At 41.4% G+C, this 23,370-nt stretch overlaps 3 protein-coding genes across 5 annotated transcripts in view; 1 reads left to right on the forward strand and 2 right to left on the reverse strand.

Annotated features, from left to right (window-relative positions):
* The window catches only part of mycbpap (mycbp associated protein), a 34,310-nt gene that overhangs the window by 6,575 nt on the left and 4,365 nt on the right, over positions 1-23,370 (reverse strand). The window contains exons 2-10 of one of the 3 annotated variants that reach the window (XM_089132688.1): positions 15,914-16,059; positions 11,098-11,195; positions 8,258-8,397; positions 7,512-7,680; positions 7,334-7,440; positions 6,676-6,841; positions 5,749-5,843; positions 5,064-5,214; positions 676-776 (exon numbers count right to left, since the gene is read on the reverse strand). In XM_089132688.1, coding sequence (XP_088988814.1) covers positions 676-776; positions 5,064-5,214; positions 5,749-5,843; positions 6,676-6,841; positions 7,334-7,440; positions 7,512-7,680; positions 8,258-8,397; positions 11,098-11,195; positions 15,914-15,951 — 1,065 coding nt within the window. In that variant the 5' untranslated portion in view covers positions 15,952-16,059. Of the gene's footprint in view, positions 1-675; positions 777-5,063; positions 5,215-5,748; positions 5,844-6,675; positions 6,842-7,333; positions 7,441-7,511; positions 7,681-8,257; positions 8,398-10,873; positions 10,957-11,097; positions 11,196-12,668; positions 12,748-15,913; positions 16,060-23,370 lie in introns of those variants that run through there. The other 2 variants (XM_089132689.1, XM_089132690.1) reach the window with 2 other exon arrangements.
* rasd2b (RASD family member 2b) lies at positions 12,302-15,863 on the forward strand. Its single transcript, XM_039647669.2, has 2 exons — positions 12,302-13,050; positions 14,166-15,863. The coding sequence occupies exons 1-2, from the start codon at positions 12,354-12,356 to the stop codon at positions 14,654-14,656; spliced, it is 1,188 nt and encodes a 395-aa protein (XP_039503603.2). The 5' UTR covers positions 12,302-12,353; the 3' UTR covers positions 14,657-15,863.
* LOC120460307 (protein CD300H) lies at positions 16,887-19,784 on the reverse strand. The gene is given in 8 exon segments (XM_089132781.1): positions 16,887-17,613; positions 17,872-17,921; positions 18,049-18,147; positions 18,299-18,358; positions 18,479-18,535; positions 18,632-18,676; positions 19,036-19,359; positions 19,497-19,784. Coding segments are annotated over 8 exon segments (756 nt in total). The 5' UTR covers positions 19,540-19,784; the 3' UTR covers positions 16,887-17,535.

Below are 23,370 nucleotides of genomic sequence, written 5' to 3' on the forward strand. Positions count from 1 at the left end.
CACACACACACAGATCAGAGACATGAATGTGAACTGGAACACTTCTCAGGGTGTGTGTGAGATGGAGAATAACTCTGGTCTGAGGAGCAGATGTTGAGTTCAGGACGTTCAACACACACACACACACACACAGATCAGAGACGTGGATGTGAACTCAGGACGTTCAGCACACACACACTGCAGAGGAACATCATGATCGTCCCAGAGCTTTATTTTAGAAACCAGATCTGATGATGAGCTGCGATTGAGACCACGGAAAGAACAGAGAGTCCGACCAGAACAACACACACACACACACACACACACACACCAGATCTGATGCTGTTGGTACTGTGTGATGTGTATTAGTATTCAGCACATGTGTTCCCATCAGCCCTGGAGAGCAGATCCGAGCATCTCCTGCAGTCATTATCACACACACACACACACACACACTGCTCTTGTTCAAAAGCATGCTTTTAAATGCATCATTTGAAAACGTTGCATGTATTGGAGAAATGATTCCCAGAAGGCTTTGCAGTCCCGTGTCATTAAGAGCCTCTGAGAGCGAGAACAGGGTGATGATCCGTCTAGAACAACTGATCCTGGACAACACACACTCGCTTAGAGATAGCAGGATGAGAACGTTACTCATGTAAATGATGATGTGTGTGTGTGTGTGTGTGTGTGTCTTACAGGACTGAAGTCTCCCTGTGTGTCCTTGAGTTGATGAAGTCGTTGCTGAAGGTACGAACTCTGATCCCAGCCGCTGTTGAGCGCGTCACACACCACATTACCTATAAACACACACACCATTACATATAAACACCACACAAACACATCCAGAGGGAATTACACTGGCTCTCCTGTAATCTGTGTGTTGTGTATGTGGTGATTGTGTATTGATGAAAAGGCAGACAAAGCGATTTCCTCTCCTTTGACTGAATCAATCTGCAAAAGACCTTGTTCTTCATTACAGCGCGTATCTCACATCAGTCATGTAACAGCCTATAACCACCCAGGATTCAACATGTGTGAAGTACAGGCATTCTTCTGTGATTAAACTGATGTTCAGTCCACACACACGTCTGCTGTTATAGTTATGTAACGTCGATGAGATCTCGAGGACGGAAGCCTGATTCGGGCACGTGTGTCGAGCTTGTGGAGTCGCACAACGAAAACATGCGGTGGAAGTGCTGGAATGTCATTTTGAAGATCTTTTTAAATGTGAAATTTAATTAAGCCTGATATTTGAAATAGTCAGACAAATCGAACTTGTTAAATATGGAAGAATTAGAACCTTTAGACCGAATATTAAGAAGACAAACGAAGAGTGTGACTGTATAAGCCTTTCACTTAGCCATGCCACTAAAGTCACCAAGTGTCAAACCACTCCGGTGAAGTAAAAGCGGCTAAAGAGAGTTAAGGGTTGATTCACACAGTGACATGAGATGGGGGAAACACAAGGTCTCGAGACATCTAAGCAGGGGCGTTGCCCAAATTACTCACTGACCCGCCCACATTACTCACTGGCCCGCCCACATTACTCACTGGCCCGCCCACATTACTCACTGACCCGTCCACATTAGTCACTGACCCGCCCATATTACTCACTGGCCCGCCCACATTACACCCACATTACTCACTGACCCGTCCACATTAGTCACTGACCCGTCCACATTACTCACTGACCCGTCCACATTACTCACTGACCCGTCCACATTACTCACTGACCCGTCCACATTAGTCACTGACCCGCCCATATTACTCACTGGCCCGCCCACATTACACCCACATTACTCACTGACCCGTCCACATTAGTCACTGACCCGTCCACATTAGTCACTGACCCGTCCACATTACTCACTGACCCGTCCACATTACTCACTGACCCGTCCACATTAGTCACTGACCCGCCCATATTACTCACTGGCCCGCCCACATTACACCCACATTACTCACTGACCCGTCCACATTAGTCACTGACCCGTCCACATTAGTCACTGACCCGCCCATATTACTCACTGGCCCGCCCACATTACACCCACATTACTCACTGACCCGTCCACATTACTCACTGGCCCGCCCACATTACTCACTGGCCCGCCCACATTAGTCACTGGCCCGCCCACATTACTCACTGACCCGCCCACATTACTCACCGACCTGCCCACATTACTCACTGACCCGCCCATATTACTCACTGGCCCGCCCACATTACACCCACATTACTCACTGACCCGCCCACATTACTCACTGACCCGTCCACATTAGTCACTGGCCCGCCCACATTACTCACTGACCCGTCCACATTACTCACTGGCCCGCCCACATTACTCACTGGCCCGCCCACATTACACCCACATTACTCACTGGCCCGCCCACATTACACCCACATTACTCACTGACCCGCCCACATTACTCACTGACCCGTCCACATTAGTCACTGACCCGTCCACATTAGTCACTGGCCCGCCCACATTACTCACTGACCCGCCCACATTACTCACTGGCCCGCCCACATTACTCACTGACCCGCCCACATTACTCACTGACCCGCCCACATTACTCACTGACCCGCCCACATTACTCACTGGCCCGCCCACATTACTCACTGGCCCGCCCACATTACTCACTGACCCGTCCACATTACTCACTGACCCGCCCACATTACTCACTGACCCGCCCACATTACTCACTGACCCGCCCACATTCCTCACTGACCCGCCCACATTACTCACTGGCCCACCCACATTACTCACTGGCCCGCCCACATTACTCACTGGCCCGCCCACATTAGTCACTGGCCCGCCCACATTACTCATTGGCCCGCCCACATTACTCACTGGCCCGCCCATATTAGTCACTGGCCCACCCACATTACTCACTGACCCGCCCACATTAGTCACTGGCCCGCCCACATTAGTCACTGGCCCGCCCACATTACTCACTGGCCCGCCCACAAATTTGGCCCACCCACATTACTCACTGACCCACCCACATTACTCACTGACCCGCCCACAAATTTGGCCTGCCCACATTACTCACTGACCCGCCCACATTACTCACTGGCCCGCCCACATTACTCACTGACCCGTCCACATTAGTCACTGACCCGCCCATATTACTCACTGGCCCGCCCACATTACACCCACATTACTCACTGACCCGCCCACATTACTCACTGACCCGTCCACATTAGTCACTGACCCGTCCACATTACTCACTGGCCCGCCCACATTACTCACTGGCCCGCCCACATTAGTCACTGGCCCGCCCACATTACTCACTGACCCGCCCACATTACTCACCGACCTGCCCACATTACTCACTGACCCGCCCATATTACTCACTGGCCCGCCCACATTACACCCACATTACTCACTGACCCGCCCACATTACTCACTGACCCGTCCACATTAGTCACTGGCCCGCCCACATTACTCACTGACCCGTCCACATTACTCACTGGCCCGCCCACATTACTCACTGGCCCGCCCACATTACTCACTGGCCCGCCCACATTACACCCACATTACTCACTGACCCGCCCACATTACTCACTGACCCGTCCACATTAGTCACTGACCCGTCCACATTAGTCACTGGCCCGCCCACATTACTCACTGGCCCGCCCACATTACACCCACATTACTCACTGACCCGCCCACATTACTCACTGACCCGTCCACATTAGTCACTGACCCGTCCACATTAGTCACTGGCCCGTCCACATTACTCACTGGCCCGCCCACATTACTCACTGGCCCGCCCACATTAGTCACTGGCCCGCCCACATTACTCACTGACCCGCCCACATTACTCACCGACCTGCCCACATTACTCACTGACCCGCCCATATTACTCACTGGCCCGCCCACATTACACCCACATTACTCACTGACCCGCCCACATTACTCACTGACCCGTCCACATTAGTCACTGGCCCGCCCACATTACTCACTGACCCGTCCACATTACTCACTGGCCCGCCCACATTACTCACTGGCCCGCCCACATTACTCACTGGCCCGCCCACATTACACCCACATTACTCACTGACCCGCCCACATTACTCACTGACCCGTCCACATTAGTCACTGACCCGTCCACATTAGTCACTGGCCCGCCCACATTACTCACTGACCCGCCCACATTACTCACTGGCCCGCCCACATTACTCACTGACCCGTCCACATTACTCACTGACCCGCCCACATTACTCACTGACCCGCCCACATTACTCACTGACCCGCCCACATTCCTCACTGACCCGCCCACATTACTCATTGGCCCGCCCACATTACTCACTGGCCCGCCCACATTAGTCACTGGCCCGCCCACATTACTCACTGGCCCGCCCACATTACTCACTGGCCCACCCACATTACTCACTGGCCCGCCCACATTACTCACTGGCCCGCCCACATTAGTCACTGGCCCGCCCACATTACTCATTGGCCCGCCCACATTACTCACTGGCCTGCCCACATTACTCACTGGCCCGCCCATATTAGTCACTGGCCCACCCACATTACTCACTGACCCGCCCACATTAGTCACTGGCCCGCCCACATTAGTCACTGGCCCGCCCACATTACTCACTGGCCCGCCCACAAATTTGGCCCACCCACATTACTCACTGACCCACCCACATTACTCACTGACCCGCCCACAAATTTGGCCTGCCCACATTACTCACTGACCCGCCCACATTACTCACTGGCCCGCCCACATTACTCACTGGCCCGCCCACATTACTCACTGGCCCGCCCACATTACTCACTGACCCGCCCACATTACTCACTGGCCCGCCCACATTACTCACTGACCCGCCCACATTACTCACTGGCCCGCCCACATCACTCACTGACCCGCCCACATTACTCACTGACCCGCCCACATTACTCACTGGCCCGCCCACATTACCATTACTCACTGGCCCACCCACATTACTCACTGACCCGCCCACATTAGTCACTGACCCGCCCACATTACTCACTGGCCCGCCCACATTACTCACTGACCCGCCCACATTACTCACTGACCCGCCCACATTACTCAGACGTTTGTTGGACGCTCACCTGACTCGAGGCGCGTGGCGAGTGTGTGTCCGATGCGTGTGACGTCTGGAGGGTTTCCTCTCTCGCTCTGTGTGAGAGTGGCTGTGATCCCGCTCATCTCGTCTCCGTAACGCTGCGGGAGACTCCAGAACTCACGGCCCACGCGCCGATCCTGAACACACACACACACACACACACCGGGAACACATTAGCACACACTGAACGCAGGACAGCCCATCAAACACTGTGACTCCATCCAAACTTACTGGCTATGATCACTACTAGCATTATCTAGCTGTTATTAATGAGTGATATATTAGCCTTTATGTGTGACATCACAGTTATTGAACTGAATCAAGCACTGTCTAAATAAAAATGACATATTTTTGGAAATAAACCACTTTTGCTGCAAACAGATCAGCATCTTCTCTTCGCTTTGATGCTGAAAATTCATCATTTGTAATAGTTACATTAAATTGTGCAAATATTTTACAATATTATTTTATTTTTGATCAAATTGGCGAGTCGAAGAGAGCCGATCACAAACTGTTGAACGCTACGTATATAATTAAGCCTAGAATAAAATGACCAGATCTCAAAACTTCATTACCAGAGCAAACTGCACTCAACATTTAAATCTAAAGGGTTTTGTCCAGTGTGTGTTTCAGTGTGTGTGTGTGAAGACAGTATAAGAGTGGATCCTCACATGTCCTCTGTGTATCAGATCCCTGTGTTCCTGCATGCGTCTGAATCTGCCGGAGCGGGTCATCAGCAGAGACGCCGCTGGCTTCTGCAGGAGTCCTGAAACACACACAGTGTATATCATCATAACACACACAGATACAGGATCTAACCGGGTGGCTGTGGAGGGAGAGTGTGTGTCTCATCGCTTCTGACTCATCGCTCCTCCAGAGACGACCCCACACTTATATAAAGATCCACAGTCAGAGAAAGCAGTTCAACAGCTCAGATATGACACAAGAGTTAGAGGGACGAGGGGTGTAGCGAGACCCTCATGTCATGATACGACACACATCACGATGAGATATTACTGCAATGCTACGTGGGTGTAAGTGAATAGTCTTGGAGTTGGCACTGATAACCCAAAGCACGGGCCAATAGAGACACCAGAATAACAATATTCATGATTCTCAAGCAGAAAATACTGAATCATTTTAGACCAATATGCTTTCACTCTGACTAGATATATTGAAAACACTTTTTACTGGTAATATCAGACATCTGGCATTATCAGGACACACAGATATCCCACATTGCATTATTATGCAATATAATCAACATTAGTAGTAGTACTGACACTAAATCTTTATTCTGGGTGAACTAAACACAATACACATTGTCAAATTGTTGCATTTTGTGTTTTGCGATATTGCGACACCCCTAGTGCAAAACATTTAAATTCAGCACAGAATTTATGATATGAGAATTTAAAATGAACTTTATAACCAAATTTTTTTTTGTTAAATAACGACTAAAATTCGAATTTCTTTCGAAAGCAGAACGAAATGTGAATGTAATAAATTAAGGCGATTTAATGCTAATTTCAGGAGTATTTCATTAATATCTTTAGTACACAGATACATGCACCGAGAAACACGACAGACGGACTCACGTGAAATGAAGTCCTGCTGTCTGCGTCTCTCGGTCATGTGATGGTGCCAGTGCTGGAGGGCGTGGCTCTGGTGGCTCCGCCCCGTTTCGGCTACATCATCGCCGTCACTCTCAGTCGCCACCACTAGAGGGAGGAGTTCCTGTGCGACTGGGATGCGCTCTACAAGCTGAAGATAACAACATTTATGGATAAATGTTCTGCATCTTGATGATGATGATGATGACGACGAGTTCAAAAATATCAATAAAACCATTCCGCAAAATAAGAATGAAGATCTTTCAAATTATTTACATGCATCAGCATTGATTAACTCATCAACATACATAAAAGCAGTCAAATATGCAAAAATAGGTTTTAATGACAAAAAATAACTATTCAAAATGTAAAGGAGTTTGTTTAAAAACTCAAAGAACAAGTTCACAATGAACAAAATAAGCTTTTTCACAACATCTGCAATTTAGCAGAAACAATTCAGCTTGTGGCAGTGTCATTGGTCAATAAGATACCATACAAACGCTTGTGGAAAGCAAAAATGCAATGAAATGAACCATATTTTGAGAGCAAAAGTGTCGTGCTGGAGTCAGCACCCCGAAACAAGTATTGGATTTCATTCAACGTACTGAAAACAGCATAAACGTGCAGTTTCCGCGACTCTCACCTCCGCCTCGCCTCGCAGCTGCATCTCTGTCCTGAAATCCTCCAGGCTTCCCAGAATGCTGTGCGGCAGCACCATCCCCTGCGCGTCAAACCGCGGCCCCCCGGGACCTTCCGGCGCAGAGAGAGAGTCAAACACACCGATCACACTGACCTTCCTGTTCAAAGCCACGCCCACACACCTGCATATTCAAATGAGGGAGGCGGGGTCTGGTCGTCTTGTGGGAGGGGCCTCGCTACGGTAACTCGGACCTTTCTGCCGACCTCGTCCGGGGGGCGTGTCTTCCGCACGTACACGCGGATCATGGGTTTGGGCTTCTGGGAATCAGTCGGGGGTTTAGGGACTCGCAGCTGCACACACACACACACACACACACACATCAGGTTAACTCTTCTGCTCACCAAGGCTGCATTTATTTGATTCAAAATACATGAAACTGTAATATTGTGAAATATTATTTCAATCTATAATATATTTTAAAGTGTAATTTATTCCTGTGATAAAGCTGTGTCACATGTGTCACACACTGGCTTATAGAACGTCTATAACCGTCAGGAGCTTCACACACACACACACACACACATTAATGAATTAATTAAATAAGACCATTTTTGTATTTTAATGAAAAAAAAAAAACTTAAAGAAAGTAGGATATTAAAATAACATTAGCACAATGTAACAATTTGTTATATAATACTACAGAAATGGCGTAAAAATAATGAAATGTAATTTGAAAACATGGAAAAATGTTATATATATATATAGGGTTTATATAAAATCGCACTTAAATATTGAATTTTTTTAATAAAATGAAAAAATTGTGAAATATTATTTCAATCTATAACATATTTTAAAGTGTAATTTATTCCTGTGATAAAGCTGAGTCACATGATCCTCCAGAAATGTGATGTGTGTGTGTAAACGCACCCGCTCCAGGTCTTGTGTTGTGATGGCCAGACTCTGGATGTCGTGTCCGTTCAGAGCCAAGCTGTGGTCTTCCTCACACACACATGATGATGATGATGAGGAGGAGGAGATCTCCTCGCAGCTTCTCAGGAGCTTCTTGTCTGACACACACACACACACACACACACGAGAGGACAGAAGCACAGCTGATGACCACAAACACACACAGTTAATGTCATTCATTTCAAGTTGTCTGACATTCGCCCATTGATAAGACATAAATAGTGTACAGAGCAACAGAGAAAAGGGTTTTTCTTTTTAAATAAGAGACTCACCAAGACTGTATTAATTTCATCAAAAAATAGTGTAATATTGTTATAATTTAAAATAACTGTGTCCTATGTGAATAATATACAGAATTTCCACTTCAGTGTCACATGATCCTCTAATAATCACTCTAATATGAGGATCTGATGCTCAGGAAACATTTATGATTATTATTAATGTTGATTCATATGTTTGTGGAAACTGAGATGCTTTTGGAAGGTTCAGAAGAGCACATTTATTCAATGATCGTTTAAACTGTAGTGTAAATAGTATGAATTTCCTCATCAAATATTCATCATATTCCGCACATCATTACCGGTAGACACGTCTGATCAATCCAGCACAAACCCTAAACACCCGCAGCTACACGATCATGACAATGCGTCATTAAGAGACAGACGTCTCTTATCGTACACAGAAGACAAAACACTGATCAACAAAAGAAGGGAAACACACGCGCTGGTGTGAGTGTCAGACAGACGAGGGGAAATTATGATATCTGATAATCCATCAGCTACAACAGCAGCTTCACACACACACACACACCAGGTGTGGAAACACCTCGGAGGCGCATACACACACACTGGCTGTGGAAACACCTTGCAGGCACATCCACACACACACACTGGCTGCAAACGAGCGGCTTATACGTTTATAGCCGTCATAAACACACACTGGCTTATAGAACGTCTGTAACCGTCAGGAGCTTCAGTCTGGAGACACACACACACATTCATGAATTAATTAAATAAGACCATTTTTGTATTTTAATGGAAAAAAAACTTAGAAAAAAGAAAGTAGGATATTAAAAATAACATTAGCACAATGTAACAATTTGTTATATAATACTACAGAAATGGCGAAAAAATAATGAAATGTAATTTGAAGACATGGAAAAATGTTATATATATATATATATATATATATATATAGGGTTTATATAAAATAGCACTTATATTCCATTTTTTTATTTAAAATGAAAACATTAGGATATAAAAATAACATTAGTGCAATAAAAAAAATTCCATTGTGTTGAATTATATTAGAAAAAAATATAATATAAATAGAATAATATTCAAGGGAACTTTATCAGGATGCATATTATTTAAAGGAAAAAACATTTATTTATTTATGATACATTATTCATTCACAAAGAAAATTGGTGTCGTTAAAGGTTGGAGTTTTCCTCATTTTTCTAATTAAGGCATTAAGATCAATATCCAAAAGATGATTTTTTATTCCTCTTTTTAGGCAACTTTAGCATGGGTGTCCAAACTTATTCACATCGCTGTATATAGCCTATATATATCATCATATGTATAGCAGGCCCTAAAACTTTAGAGTTTTTTTTTTTGGTCAGTGTTTATTAAAAAACATCCAATAATGCAGAATATGCAATGATAAATATTTAATTGATGAGTTGTTACAAAATATATGGGTGGTTTTACAGCTAAATTTAGCATATTGACACAAAATGATAACTGCAAAGTCCAGTTGTTTCTGTGAATTGCAGCGATCCATTTGCTCCTCTTTTTATAGCAATCTGTAAAAATATACCTCCGATTTTTTGTCAAATCTAGTTGTACAGTCAATCGCAAAGCTTTTTCCCTCTGTATATGTGTTGTGTTTGTTTTTCCCGGCATTCACGCTGAACACATATACAGCCGCTCAGTCTTTTTGCCACTCACTGTGAGGAACTGCAGGCCGACGGTGACGTCACGCGCATACCCTCTATAGTCAAATAACATTTACATTTGTAAAATATAACAAAGTATTGAGATATGTCATATGATTATATTATAATATAATGATTTGAATTATTTGAAAAATGTAGTATATAAAATGAATATTAGCACAATATAACAATTGTTTTATTATAAATTACAGAAATGTGTTAAAAAAAAACTAAGAAGTTTGAAATATAAAAAAGAAAATGTTTAATATAAAATTGAAGAGAGAGAGAGAGAGAGAGAGAGAGAGAGAGAGAGACAGAGAGCCCACTCAGAGGAGAGACAACACTGAGTCACTGTACACTCTACACCGACTCCAGCTGACCCAGTGTACTCTCCTCTACACACACACACACACACACACACTCAGTCATGTAGAGTTGACCTGTCGTTATATAAGCCTGCACAACCTCAGTGTTTAGAGACGAGTCACCGTTGCCATGGTAAACCCCAGTCTCTGTGAGGTGTCAGAACATCCTGCAGTTTCACAGGTGGACCCATCATCATCATCATCATCATCATCATTCTCTCTCTCTCTCTCTCTCTCTCTCTGAAAGTGAGAGTGACCAGTCATACTTACATTCAAACACACTCCAATCTCTCCGTCACAGCTTCTATACACACAGCTTGTGTAGAAATGTAACTTAGAAATGATCAAACATGTCTCTCATCTGCTCACGTGACGTGATCACCTGACTCAAGGGGTAATCACTAAATAAACTGAATCATGAGTCTCGATTTGATCATGTAGAATGATTAACGTTACACATGTCAAGAAGTTAATAATATTGATATGGTTAATACCTGATGGAGTACGAGGCCTCGTTTCTCTTTTATTGATCTTGCTGGTTGATTTCCCGACACTCGCCATGAAGCCAATGAACCATCTACAAACAAACACACTTTAGAAAAATATATATGTTGGTGAAGATCGTCTTAGAAACTCAGGAACTATTTCATCAGTAAAACCCAGAAAGTTGAAGATGAAGTTGAAGACTTCCTGCTGTCTCTGTTTACAGACACTTCCACGCGCGTGTGCGTTGTCGTAGCAACGGGTTGCGCGCGCACGCCGAGCAGGATCCAGTCATCGCGAAAAACTGACACAGGTGAGCTGAGGTACGTCTTAAAATCATATTTACCGCATTTCTCTGCTGTAGATTCAAATTAGGGGAAATAAATGGCGTGTTTTCCAAATGTATCGATTTGCTTATAGATCAATGGCGACGCGAATATTTGTTTGGAAGAAATAAGCTATTAAATTACAATTTATTTATTTTTTAAATGGCGCTATGATTTATATTAAATGCTTTAAGTTTAGTTATAACTTATTTCTGATATTTCAAAAAGTCCTATTAAAATAGCCTATGATGAGCTTATCCATTCAACACAGCCATTTTGAGTCATGTGACAAGGACACTTTAAAACCCTTCAGACCCTCCTGTCTGAATTAGGTGTTTAGCCTATTATTAGGCCTATATGTTAGCCTTTATTTTAAAAAGTCACGTTTGGTTCTGGTTTAATTTAAAAACTCCTAGAAAACGATTTAATTTGTTACCCAAAAATTCATGTTTAGAAACAATATTTTCTCAAATTAATAAAAATAGGGAGACATCCCGGATGAGACATCCTGTGCAAATATCGGGTCAGAATATCCTAAATAAATATTGAATACATGAATAATAAATGTATAGGCTATTTTAATAAAATACATTAATTCTTCAACATTTTCCCTTGAAATAAATGTAATTATTTAAACTTTTTTCCCTATTTTCTTTATTGATGATTATTGTTGTTTTGAAAGATTTCTCTTTTTACCATCCCTGTCAAATTTGAACTACGTTCATTCTCCATTCCCTTAAAATAGGAATGTAGGTTCTTTCTTTCTTTTTTTCTTCAGTTTTCTTTATTGATGGTAATTTGTTCTGTCCTAACTCTCTTTAAACACACTTTATCGCAGCTATAAGCAGCGCTCATAAGATTCGCCTTCATCATCGTGCACTGTTCCGCAAAACGTTTTGTTCCTTTCGGGTACACGCGCTGCGCACCTGTCAATCACACGGATGACGCGGCGTGTGTATATAAGTCGCGCGCTGTCAGATCGCACAGAGGTACGGCACTTTACGCAGAGCTCGTGGATATATCAAACACACACACTACAACAATTTCACCGGGCCTCAATGAGTCCCGTCATGGACCTGCACCAAAGTGTGAACGCGGTGATCCAGCAGCACCAGTCTCGCGCTCTGCCCGGTACCAGCTCGCCCAGCGTCCTCCTCGCGTACAAAAACGCGACGCAGAGACTCTGCGCGACCGGGTTCAAAGTCAGCACGCTCTCCAAAGCGGGAATGGGCATCCTGAAACTGGCCACGACTCACCTGAAGCAGCAGGAGAAGAAAGCGCGGGTGGTGCGCGCGTCCAGTCTGGGGAAAGTCGACTGCAGGAAGTCTCCTCTGGACCAACTGGCCGCGCTGGTGTTGCACGGGCAAGCGCGTCTCCAGCCGCTCGCGAACCAGGCGCACGGCTCCGCCAAGCCGCAGAACTGCAGGCGCGTTGTGGTGCTCGGCGCGCCGCGCGTCGGGAAGACCTCGATCCTGCGCCGGTTCCTGCGCGACGGCTTCGAGGAGCGATACGAGCCCACCGCTGAAGATTTCCACCGCAAACTCTACCACATCCGAGGCGAGACCTACCAGATAGACATCCTGGACGCGTCCGGGGAACGCTCGTTCCCCGCCAAGAGGAGACTCTCCATCCTCACCGGTGCGGAAAGCTACTAACACACTCTTGAGCTGTAAATGCCAGCAGGATCTCATGAAAGTGCGCGTCTATTGCTCGAATAGTATTTATCGTGCAATTTATACGCAAAAAAAAGTTTGTACACGCATATTATACGCACGCAAAGCACTGGGGTTTACAGTGCGTATGTAAAAACTCTTTATTTTTGCGTATAAACTGCGCGATAAATACAATTCGAGCTACGCATTTTCATGAGACCGTGTTGCACTAAATGGCTGTTTTGAAGTTGTTGAGGAGATGAAGAGACGCGCTAAATCTTTTTTGGTTCTATTTGGAATCTTTTTTGTGTTCCGAATATTATATTTTAATTTATTGGATGCAGTTTTTTAAAGCATCAGCATCCCTCAAAAGGTTCAATCTCAGACTGAACAATCAATCTCTGAAACTAAACTGATTGATCATAGAGCAAAGTTGAGTTCATTAATTTTGAGCATGTAACATAAATCATAAAATATTCATATTATCATAAACCCGTTTATATGAATTGATGGCGGTATTTACGAATTCCAGCAGGAGTGTCTAAACTTTCTGTCTGCAGTTTTAGTTACAAGTTGCACTTGATGCACTAATATTAAAATTTTGGCTGATACTGATAATAATTCTTTATATCCGAAAGCCGATAACCGATATATTGGCCGATAATTTAAAATTTTGATATAAATTTTGAGAGCCGGATTACAAAAACAAAAGTCTGACCATTAAAATCCCAAACACAAAATTATAATGCTCTCATGATATGCCATGTAGCCGATATGTCAGACTTGTGTTTGTTTCTTTCTAAAGTGTTTCCAATCAACCCTCATGATGAACAGTGCGCATGGAAATAATACATAAAGATATCGGCTGATAACAACAGCACGTTCTTCGTGAACAAATTACAGTGTGTTAAAAGTGGAATTCACATTGTTTTATTATATTGTTTTTGTACATTTTTATATCTTGTTGATTTAGTTTTTTAACCTTTGGTCAAAAAATGAACATATATATGGGCCGATACCGATACGTTAGCCGATATCCGTGATTTCCCTGAATGCTCCGAGTGTCTGACGGCATCTCTCTCTCTCTCTCGGGTGTTTCAGGCGATGTGTTCCTGCTGGTGTTCAGTCTGGACGACCGCAGCTCGTTCGAGGAGGTGTGTGCTCTTCACGCCGAGATACAAGCGGCTAAAGCGGCGCTACACAAGCAGAAGGTGTGTGTGCCGACGGTGGTCTGCGCTAACAAGCTGGACCTGGCGTCGGAGCGGCGCGCGGTGTCGCGGACGGAAGTGCTGCGCCGCCTCGGGACCGGCTGCGCTCTGGTGGAGACGTCGGCGAAGGACGCGCTGAATCTGGAGCAGGTGTTCGAGGCGCTGGCGCGGCGCGGGGGACTCCCGCTGGAGACCGGACCCTCGCAGCACCGCAAGGTGTCCATCCGCTCATACCAGGCGCTGCGGGCGGCGAGCGACGCCCCGTGTGGAGCCGTATATCCGCTCGCGCGCAGGCCGAGCTTCGGCACTGACCTCCGGCTGGTGCTCGGGCCTAAAGCCAACGGAAAACAGGGCCGAGCGCTGGACAGGTGTCCGATTCAGTGAAACTGAGACACAGAACTGTAAAAACTAACAGCACTGACAATACTCAACGTTTCCAGACAAGTGGGGGAATATTTTTTGGGTGCATATGGATGAATCACAACACTGTTTACTATTATATTATATTATATTATATTATATTATATTATATTATATTATATTATATTTCAATCTTGGCCTAGTAAATCCCTCTGGTGCTCTTCACGTGTTGGTGAAATATGACCGTTTATTATTTTTGTTTCAATTAAATTATTTTTTATTATTTAATATTTAGTATTTTTAGAGGATTTTGTGGTACTAACTTATATTTACGCAGTATTTATAATCTATTCACTTTTTGAACATAGACCTGAAAATTTAAGTTTGATCTCTTTTCAAAGACGACACTCGGCAGATTCTTGCTGAAGTAAAAAGTTTTTAAAAAGTAGCCTAAACTTACAAAAGGTACAGAATTTGACTTTATTGTTATGAAAAATGTGGGGAAAAAATGCTATTTTGTTACGTTTGTTTTATTCTAAAACTGTGAAGAAATCAAAGGCATGATCTAAACAGGTTTGAGGCTGATATCTCAGTAGATGAGCGTTCAGTGAGAGTGTGTTTGGCCGCAGTACCGAACGCTTCCACTAGAGAAAACTCGCCTCTCATTCATATCCAATGTGCTCATTTCTGAAGTGGACCAATTTTTTTCAGGACCATTTAATCTGTTCGAATAATATTTTGCAAGTTTCGTACCATTCCTATGAAAAAAAAAAAATCCTAAAAAAGAGAAATGTAAAAATGATTCGGTCGTAAATGACAGAACAGCACCAGAGGGTAAAATGCACATGAATGTATTTAAAAATAGCCATAACTATACTTTTATTTTACTTCATGAATGAGGGAGGGACAATGAAACATCTGAACTTTAGCTTCTTTAATGTTAGCTGAAATTTATTTAATGTTGTAAAAATGTGTTCAATATCAACCCATAATCGAAAGGATCCTCTGTTGCCTTAAAGTAGATGCCATATTTAATGAGTGGACTGCAAACAATGCTGTGAATGATAATGTTGATGACGTCAATCTTTAGGCCACTTTTACGGCTCGCTCGCCTATTAAACGAAACATCTGTGTGAAATAATAAAGCCTGATGTTGCTTGGCTGGTTTGGTGAATGCATGTGATGCTGTCTAATATCTGTACACGTTTTAAATAAAATATTTTGTACACGAGTACAGTCCTGTGATTTGGTGAATCGCTGCAGTGACAGATGCCAACTCACCAGTGTAATGAAGTGGAGAGGAGTGTGTCACGATTCATGCATTCAGAATAAATAAATAACTGAGAGCATGTGGGCGTCCAGATGAAACGATAAAGCCTTGACTCGCTCCGGTTGCATAACACTCTTCAGTCGCTGAACAGGATGTGCTGGAAGATAAAGAAGAGGAAGTGAACCTGGAAACGGCAAGGCTACATGAACTTCTATCCATCCATCCATCCATCCATCTATGTAAAAAAAATTGTGCTGTAACATAACGGTAATTGCTATCGCCCTCCGCTTGGCAACAAAACTGACCTAAACGGTCACTTTTTTAGTTTTTTCTTGCAAAACATCCAGAGATGACATGTTTATGAAATAGCTACAACTTTGTATACAGTAAAGAAACGTTAACTTGTGCTCATGAGAGACAATCATTCTCTATTATGATTGGCCGAGAAGACAAGTAACGTCGTGAGATGAGATGGACGACACGATCGTGACGGAATAGTATAATCCACAGCTAGATCTATGTGTATAGAAACCCCACGATTACAACAACCATCATTTGAAGTGCCACAAAATTCTGAAATGATCGTACATTGTGGGATTTTTTTTAATTGATCGTACATCGAGCTCTGGCAGAAGAGTTGCATTGTGGGAAATGTAGTGTGTGTGTTTCTGAAGCCTCAAAGCTCTTCCTGTTGCTGTAGTTTCACTTCCTGTTTGGCAAGTGTGAGCCGAAGAAGCTAAAGGCCTCCTACATTATGATGATGAAGCCCAAACTTTGGGCCCAAACTAATCTGAGCCATTTATATGTTTCTTTTAACGATTTATCAGGATATTCAGCAACTTTTGAACGGTGCAGTTCCAACATCAACCAGCAGGAGTGAACAGATGAAACCAAGGAAACGATATTCACATTAATAACTACTACAGACACAACATAGCTCTGTTACATAAAACGGTACTTAGAAAAAAATCTCATAACGAGGAATAATTCTAGAAGGAAGACTTTAATAAAACACTCAGGAATCAGGGAAAAAAAAACACATTACAACGAACGTCAACGAGAAGCGACATAGACTGAGAACGTAGGGATTAAATACACATGGACTTAATCAAAGAAACAAGACACAGCTGACATTACTATCGAGATCATGACTAACACAGCTGAACTGAAACTCATAATCAAGGTGAGGTGATGATTAATAGGTAATCTTCATTGCCATTTAAGTGAAATTACTGAACTTAAATATACAAGCTTGATAAAAATGATCATTTTAGAAGAAAATTTCAAATGGCACTTAGAGGCTTTTGCATCTGAACTCTTCATATAAGCATCATTACAGTGTGTGATACAATAGTGCTTTGAAAACCGCGTTGAAAAATGACGAGGATGAAGACAATTTGGTATATTATATTGTAACTATTATATATTTCAAAACTGTGGGAGACCGATGTGATCAGGAGAAGTGAAATAATATTAATGACTCCACACAATAGAAAAAAAGTCGTTTGCGACAAGCATTGAATCGGCCGTGACCCCCGATCGGTTGCGGTGCAAACCGAGTTTAAAATCTCCAAGTGTGTGTCCAGTCTGAGGTTTGGTGTAATGAACTCATCTGTGTTTATGAAGGAGGACGTTATGAAACGCCGCTGTAAAATACAGTTGTTTGTGTGTCTCTGTCCTCTGGATTACAGAAGAGTCCAGTGTCTTTGATCTATAATCACACAAACAACAGATATTACGTTAATGGAGAAAATAACTCAATCTATTTATAGTGTTTACACGTGAATATGATCGTTCACACACAAGAGATTCAATGCCTGAAGATCAGTAAAAACACACAGTCCTGTTTCAGGATCATCACAGTGTTGAGCAAGACATTAAATCTGATTGTGTTTCAATGGATCTGCCAACACAATTACTACTGTAAACCTCGAGTTCAATTAATAATCATCAGTTTCTGCTGACTCACCTGATCATAAATCACTGGAATAAACACAACAGTGCTGGACGACAGCAGACCTGAGCAATAGATCAACATAGATACTCACTTCTTCAGTTATCTTATAACTCATAATCATAAACCCTTTAACTCAGTTCTCACACGTGTAATCACACACACAACCAAATATTTAGTGTGAAATATTACCTTTATTCTTCTTTCTCTTTCTCACAGCCACTATAATCAGTGGAACTGCTATCAGGAGTAAAACTAAAGCCTCCGCAGTGACGATAATCACAAATGAACCTGGAAAACACAAGAGAGAAACAGCCAGAAGACTCACAATATCAGAGAGGATCAAGATAAAAATTGGTGACTTAATCAAAGAATAAAGCATGAAAATAGACGTATATGAGGCTTATTGAAAGTCATGTTGCCATGTCAACGTCTGTCAGACCTTTGACCTGCTGTTGCGGTGAGGGTAGAGACGAATGCTGGGATGTGGAGAGATGTTCACCTGTGTCCGGTGAGGAAATAACCAGAGATAAAGCGTATTAAAGACTGAAGAGATGAAATGATGAAGAGATGAAGAGATCTGATGATGTGTCGCTGCTGGATGGATTCAGTTCTTACTCACTTGAGACTGAAAATGAGCTGATAGTTGAGACCTCAGTGATCTTTAAACCTGTCTTGTCTGAAGGTGGAAAAAAAAAAAGAATATGAATATGAATAATATCCCATAGCAACATTGTTTCGGCCCAGATCTGGCCCACATCTGGCACTTACTCACTTGAGACTGAAAATGAGCTGATTGTTGAGACCTCAGTGATCTTGTCTGAAGGTGGAAAAAAAGAATATGAATATGAATAATATGAAGCTGCTGATCATCTATATTTCTACACAGGAGAACTGGTAACTGGTGAAGGGATCGTGATCATAGATGTGTCATGGATAATCAACAAACATCACGAGAGGATTGTCAAACAACTCAAAGTTCTTGATGACTCGATCTCTCCCTCTATATCTCTCAATAAATTTTTTGCATAACCCTAACCATAACCAATACATGTTTTGCTTTTTACTAAATGATCCATCTTTTCTGGATTTGGGTTTGTAGAAGATTAATGACTTGATCTCTCTCTCAGCTTGTTTCCATGCAGTTCATTTCTGCTATTGACATATTTAATCACTCACCATATTTAACCTGCAACATAATCTCTGAATAGACATCAGTAATAATACTCCTCTCCACAGCACACCAGTATTTGCCTGCATCCCCTGTTCTCAGATCAGTGATGGTGACGGTGAAAACTCTGGCCGTCGTGTCGTCAGTCAGAGAGAATCTCTCGTCTTCAGCTGGAGATCCTGATTCAACCATGATGTTTTTATTTAACAATGAACACTCCCCTTTACAAAAATACTTTGAATATGTTTCATATCCAGATTCATTTGAGCATCTGATGTCAACTCTCTCTCCTCTGTATCCAGAAATTGTCCGTGGAGCTCAGCCACCAACAGCTGAAAACACACACATCATCATATAGAGCTGTTATGTGTGAGAAAGAGACGAATAATAACTCTCAAATCTCCTCCATATGAGTCTGATGATCAAGATGTCAAACTGTGTGTAAAAGAGCTGAGAGTCTGAAACTCACCTGTACAGATGCTGGAAAAGAGCAGCAGGACGTCCAACATCATGACATCTGACGAGCGTTTCGCTCAAATAAAAGAACAAACTCTGAGTGACAAACGTTACTGTCCTTCTCTTCCGTACTGAGAGGACAATGTGCGTCAGCAACTAATATCAACATTTCCTTCCCCTTTCTGTATTTCTAAACCACATCCAGCTCTACAGGACATCATTAAAGAGCTCATATGTGATGTCTCATACAGTAGTTGCAGACTTGATAAAACTGCATGCACTGAATATAATGTGTTCTCTTTCCTGGCATTGGAGTGTCTTTAGGCCTAGACTAGAAAAGTGGTAAATCTAAATTCACTGTTTTTATTAAAAACTCACTCAAGCTGAATACATTAATTGACACAAACAAAACATTTATGGGTCAAATCAATCGCTCTTCCCTCTGGGGTTGTTCGTTTCAGAGTCACACTCGGGGTGTTCGGGTCCAAATGGACCCATAGGGCGGGATTCATATTCAAAAAAAAAAAAAAATCATGATTTTTTTTTAACTCGTTTTTTATAATATTTTTTCTTTTCTTTTTTGGTATTTTGAGAAAATTAAAAAAAAATTAATTATAATTAGTATTAATGCAATAATTATGACAAAATTTCCCCCAATTGAACATAATAGAAAAAATATATTTTTTAAAATATATATATATATATATTTATTTATTTTAAAGCTGTATTTCATTTTAGAGTCAAGCCTAGGCCTCATAAAAGCAATTTTTGAAATGAGATGGATGCCATCTGGTGGACAAACTGAGCATTTTAAAAATGCAAAACACATGTATAATCTGAATTTTTTGGTGCGTTTGTGTATAAAAGTGTGTTTGTGTGTGTGTGGATTTGCACTCTTGATGTTTTATAGATTCACCCCTTCACTGTTGTGTGCTTTGCTGATTTGTAGATTGTACGCACAAAAAAACTCAGTATTTTCACATTTTTGCCAATTTCCCATTCATTTTCCATGCGGGTCCATTTGGACCCGAACACCCCAAGTGTGACTATTTTTTTTTTTTTACAACCACTCAGACTATTCACATCCTGTCCCCAATTTTTTGGGGTGTTCAAATACCAAATACCAACAAAGTCACCAAATTTCAGACCGATCCGAGGAAGCTGTGATTTAAAAAAATTTTTATTTAAATTCTTCGGTCCATTTGGGCCCAACAACCCCAGAGGGTTAAAGGGATAGTTCACTTTGAAATTAATGTTTGATATGTTTTATCTTACCTCAAGGGCATCCAAGATGTAGGTGTCTTTGTTTCCACAGTATTTTCAATTTTGATATTTTTAGGTCAAACCGTTCATGTCTGTCAGTCATATAATGGAGGTCTATGGTCACCACCTCAAAAAGCATGCACAGAGAAGTCCAAATTAAACATGATTTAATGACTCGTAAACGCAAGTACATATTGATGGCCTAAGACATGAAACGAGCGGTTTGTGTGAGAAAACGAACAGGATTTATATCGTTTTTACCTTGTGTAATCACGTCTGTCCGTCCTTTTTATCTATGCTACTGATGTCTGGTGTTTCTCCAGAGTTCGTTTCTTGTATTTTGAGTTGCACACACTCTTCAGGTGGAGTGTGTGTGTGCGGTCTGTGGAGGGTTAACATCGGGCAGTTGTTTGACATTTCCGCAGCTGAATAGACTGAAAGGCAGTGGAGTTTGTTATTCATCCTGCAGGGAGATTCATAATTACTCCTATTCAGATGTGTAGACACACATTTTATCTCCACAGGCAGAAATGATGATGGCTTTGAAATGAAATACTGACCCACTGAGAGGAAGATCCTTGAGTTTTCAATTTGATGTTTCTTTTCTCTGGATATGTTTGAAAAATGCCACACTAAAACATGCACCATTTCTGCAGTGCCTATCCACAGTGTGTACATGTTATATAAATTTACCTAAATGTGCAGTATGTAAAAAATGTATTTATTTATTTTTTGTCAAAATTATATTTCAAATATAGCCTATGCTAAAAAATATGCAAACTGCACAGATTAGGAGATATATTATTCCAGACCTTTAAACCTTCAATTGTCAAAATATACATTTCCAACCTTAAAATTAATTTTGAGAGAATGCTAAATGTATTTTTACCAAATGTTTTGAACAATAGAGAAATACAGTATTTAGACCATACATTTACATTTGGTAAAAATGGCAATATTTATAATATATACACTGTAAAAAATATTTTCAAGATTTGTTATCACAACATATTGTCTTTTGTCAAATCAACTTTATAATAATTTATTTAGTTGAGATAACTTATTATTTTGAGTTTTTGAGTTTTCTGAGTTTCTTTTTCTAGTTCAATCTGCTTAAAATTGTAAGGCAACCCAGGTTACTTACTTTTTTAAGTTAAACCAACAATATTGTTTTACAGTGTAGTAATCACAACATTTTTTCTTTTGTCAAATCAACTTAAATAATTTATTTAGTTCAGATAACATATAATTTTGAGTTTCTGATGGTTAAATTAATCTCCTTCATTGTATTAACTCACTTTTTCTACAGTAGTTCAATGAACTTAAAATTAAGGCAACCAGGTTACTTACTTTTTTAAGTTAAACCATCAATATTTTTTTAATATATTTTATATATATATATATATATATATATGTATGAAAAAAGTTGTTTTTTTTAGTTTTTTTTTAAATACAGCTTAACTATTTTGTGTATGAAACCGTGCATATTATGCATCAAACCATACATTCTTTATATCTGACATATGATGACAATCACCTGCACACATTTATAACAACAAATGAAAAATTATTCAAAAGACTATAATTTGCAAATTAACATATGCCATGTCTCATCATGAACACAAGACATGAACAATATCTTAAATGTGTGTCTGTTCCAGGTTTTTGTCATTTGTTGGATCATATGGACTGCTACAGTATACGAGTTGACCTGAGGCCGGTGTTGATCTGTCAGAGATGCTGCATGAGTACATGACCACCACACAGACTCACTGCTGCTTGTTAAAATGTTCAGTCTCGTCTCTCAGGTTTGACAGCGTGAAGCAACAGGATCATCATGACCGCAGAAATGAACCCTTCACATCAGGAACTCAAACACACAGTCCGAGAATAACAGCCATTATGTGGAGCTGAACCTGCACTCCTACACACTGATCTGCCTGTGTCTCTGTGGACGTGAGTGTGTGAGTGTGAAGGTCAGTGTGTGTGAGTGGTGTAAATGCAGGAGCTGATGGATAGAGGACTAATGTTTGTTCTCTTTCATTCATCGGGAGACTTAATGGGGGTTTAATGAATATTGTTAAGTATAGGTAAGCTTTAGACAATTTTGTTTCTATTTTTTTTTTTTTTTTAGACTGACCCAAATGAGTGAAAAGTAGCCTGTACACTGTAAAAAATATTTTTCTTTTGTCAAATCAACTTTTATAATAATTTATTTAGTTGAGATAACTTATTATTTTGAGTTTTTGATGGTCAAATTAATCTCCTTCATTGTATTAACTCACTTTTTCCAGTTCAATCAACTTAAAATTTGAAGGCAACCAGGTTACTTACTTTTTTAAGTTAAACCAACAATATTTTTTTTCAGTGTAGTAATCACAACATTTTTTCTTTTGTCAAATCAACTTAAATAATTTATTTAGTTCAGATGACATATAATTTTGAGTTTCTGATGATTAAATTAATCTCCTTCATTGTATTAACTCACTTTTTCCAGTTCAATGAACTTAAAATTAAGGCAACCAGGTCACTTACTTTAAGTTAAACCATCAATATTTTTTTACAGTGTAGAGCTATCAAATGAATGTGGGTGTTTTGAGATGTAATACTTTACTGTTTTGTCA

The sequence above is a fragment of the Pimephales promelas genome, chromosome 6 (assembly GCF_988280905.1).
Source record: "Pimephales promelas chromosome 6, fPimPro1.hap1.1, whole genome shotgun sequence".
Taxonomy (NCBI): domain Eukaryota; kingdom Metazoa; phylum Chordata; class Actinopteri; order Cypriniformes; family Leuciscidae; genus Pimephales; species Pimephales promelas.